Source organism: Cucurbita moschata, unplaced genomic scaffold (assembly GCF_002738365.1).
Source record: "Cucurbita moschata cultivar Rifu unplaced genomic scaffold, Cmos_1.0 Cmo_Scf00056, whole genome shotgun sequence".
Lineage (NCBI taxonomy): Eukaryota > Viridiplantae > Streptophyta > Magnoliopsida > Cucurbitales > Cucurbitaceae > Cucurbita > Cucurbita moschata.
Window position 1 is genome coordinate 263399 of NW_019268572.1, and position 1967 is coordinate 265365.

The 1967-nt window shown below is 39.8% G+C and overlaps 1 protein-coding gene across 1 annotated transcript; it reads right to left on the bottom strand.

Annotated features, from left to right (window-relative positions):
- Positions 1 to 1145: 1145 nt before the first annotated feature.
- Positions 1146 to 1613, bottom strand: LOC111436564 (basic form of pathogenesis-related protein 1-like). Its single transcript, XM_023074310.1, has one exon. The coding sequence runs from the start codon at positions 1611 to 1613 to the stop codon at positions 1146 to 1148; it is 468 nt and encodes a 155-aa protein (XP_022930078.1).
- Between the last annotated feature and the right edge of the window lie 354 nt (positions 1614 to 1967).

The following is a 1967-nucleotide window of genomic DNA, read 5'->3' on the forward strand; positions in this document are numbered from 1 at the left end:
ATTCTCTAAGCCATAAGTAGTATTGCAACACTTGTAATGTGCAGACTAAAGCAAACAATTCTTTACAATAGGTAGAATAGTTCAATGTTGTCCCATTTAGTTTTTCACTTAAATATATTAAAGGTTTTCCCTCTTGCATCAAAATAGCATCTATGCCCAAACCACTTGCATCAACTTAATTTCAAAAGTTTTATCAAAGTTATGCAAGAGAAGTAAGGGTGAACTAGTTAATTTCTTCTTAAGCTTATTGAATGCATTCTCTTGCATATCCCCCACTTAAAAACAACATTCTATTTCGCTAAATCATTCAAGGGTGTAGCTACTCCGGCTCCGTTGTTCTCCATATTCAGAGCCGGTAACCGCAGGTAGGTTGCAGTAGTGGGTCTTCGTCTCTGGTGTGGGTATTATACTGCAGCGGAATTAATCGGCATCGTCGTGGGTCTCCCGATTTGGAGGCCGAAAACACCGTGACTGGTTTTCCGCATCTCCGCCAAGGGCATTTCTTCCGGGTGACTTGGAACAGCAATTGGCTGGTGGCTGATGCTCTCAGTGTTGAAGACGGTTCGGAAATGATCATAGATTTATAACTAAAGAATACATTTTCATTAACATGACTTCTTGTGGGCGCTTGAAGCAAACCCATGATGTTATGTTCAAAGTGGACAAATATCATATAACATTGTAGAGATTCGTGATTAGTAACATGGTATCAAACTATGAACTTAACTTAGCTATGTCGAACAAAAAAGTTGTAAGCCTAAAAATCGTAGTCAAACGTGTCGAACAAATTGTGTATTTTGTTCAAGGTCTCCGAAGAAAGAAGTCGAGTCTCGATTAAAGGGAGTTTCTTTTAGAAATCCATAGGCTTCAGGGGAGGCTCTATGGTGTATTTTGTTCGAGGGGAGGCTCTATGATCATAGGTAATCTATAGGCTTCAAAGGTGGCTCTATGTGGTGTACTTAATGAGAGGGGAGACTCTGATGATGAGTTTATAAGTAAAGAAGTCAAAACAAAGTCACAAGAGTTTATGCTCTGGACAATATAATACTATTGTAGACAATATCGTAGCTTTATTTCAATAAATAAATTCATGATTCTCTCACAAACTTTATTACAATTCATAAAATTTTTAAAATCAAATCTCTTCATACCACCCAAGAATCATGAGGCTTTTCCCCAATATAGTTGCCAGGAGGATCATAATTGCAAACAACAAACTGAGAATTAGCCTTACAGGACACTCTAGCACATCCAAGCCGCACCGAGCTTTGCCACACCATCTGAGTGTAGTGCCCACATTCACCACCCACGCATTTATTCGACGCATGATCATACAGCGGCTTCTCGTTCGCCCACAGCTTCACCGCATCCGCCCCAGTGAACTCAGGGTAGTAGCCCGCGGCTATGTTTTCCCCATACGGCCCGGTTGAGTGAATCATGGCACAGTCACCCTTTCTTTTTTCCGCATAGGCTTGAGTGTACGCGGCCACGGTGTTGCTCCATTGCATGGGGCCGACGCCGACCTGGGCTCGAGCTCGATTGTGAAGCGCGAAGTAGTCACCGGGGGCGTTTTGAGCATTGGTTAGGGTGAGGAGGAAAATGAAAGTGGCCATGATCGGAAGGGTTTGAGTCCACTTAATTCCGATGAGAGATGAGATAAAGATTGAGAATGAGGGAATGATGTATATAGAGATGGAAAACTTAATATGGAATGTGATGGGGAAAACCATGAATTATGAACTAATTATGCCATGCTTGGTAATTCAAAGAGAATAAATTCATTCTCGCTTCCATGTTTAATTACGGGCTAGATTTTTGTTTTGATTAGATTCAAATAAGTGAAAATTTTCTAGATTTAGCTAGTTTAGAAATTTTTTTTAGAATTAATGAAACTTAATCCACCTGATTATGGTTAATCTTAAAAGATACATTTTTACTTGTAGGTATATATTTATTGTTTTATTTAT

Coding starts and splice junctions, on each gene's coding strand:
- LOC111436564 (XM_023074310.1), bottom strand. CDS start 1,613: ATGGCCACTTTCATTTTCCTCCTCACCCTAACCAATGCTCAAAACGCC.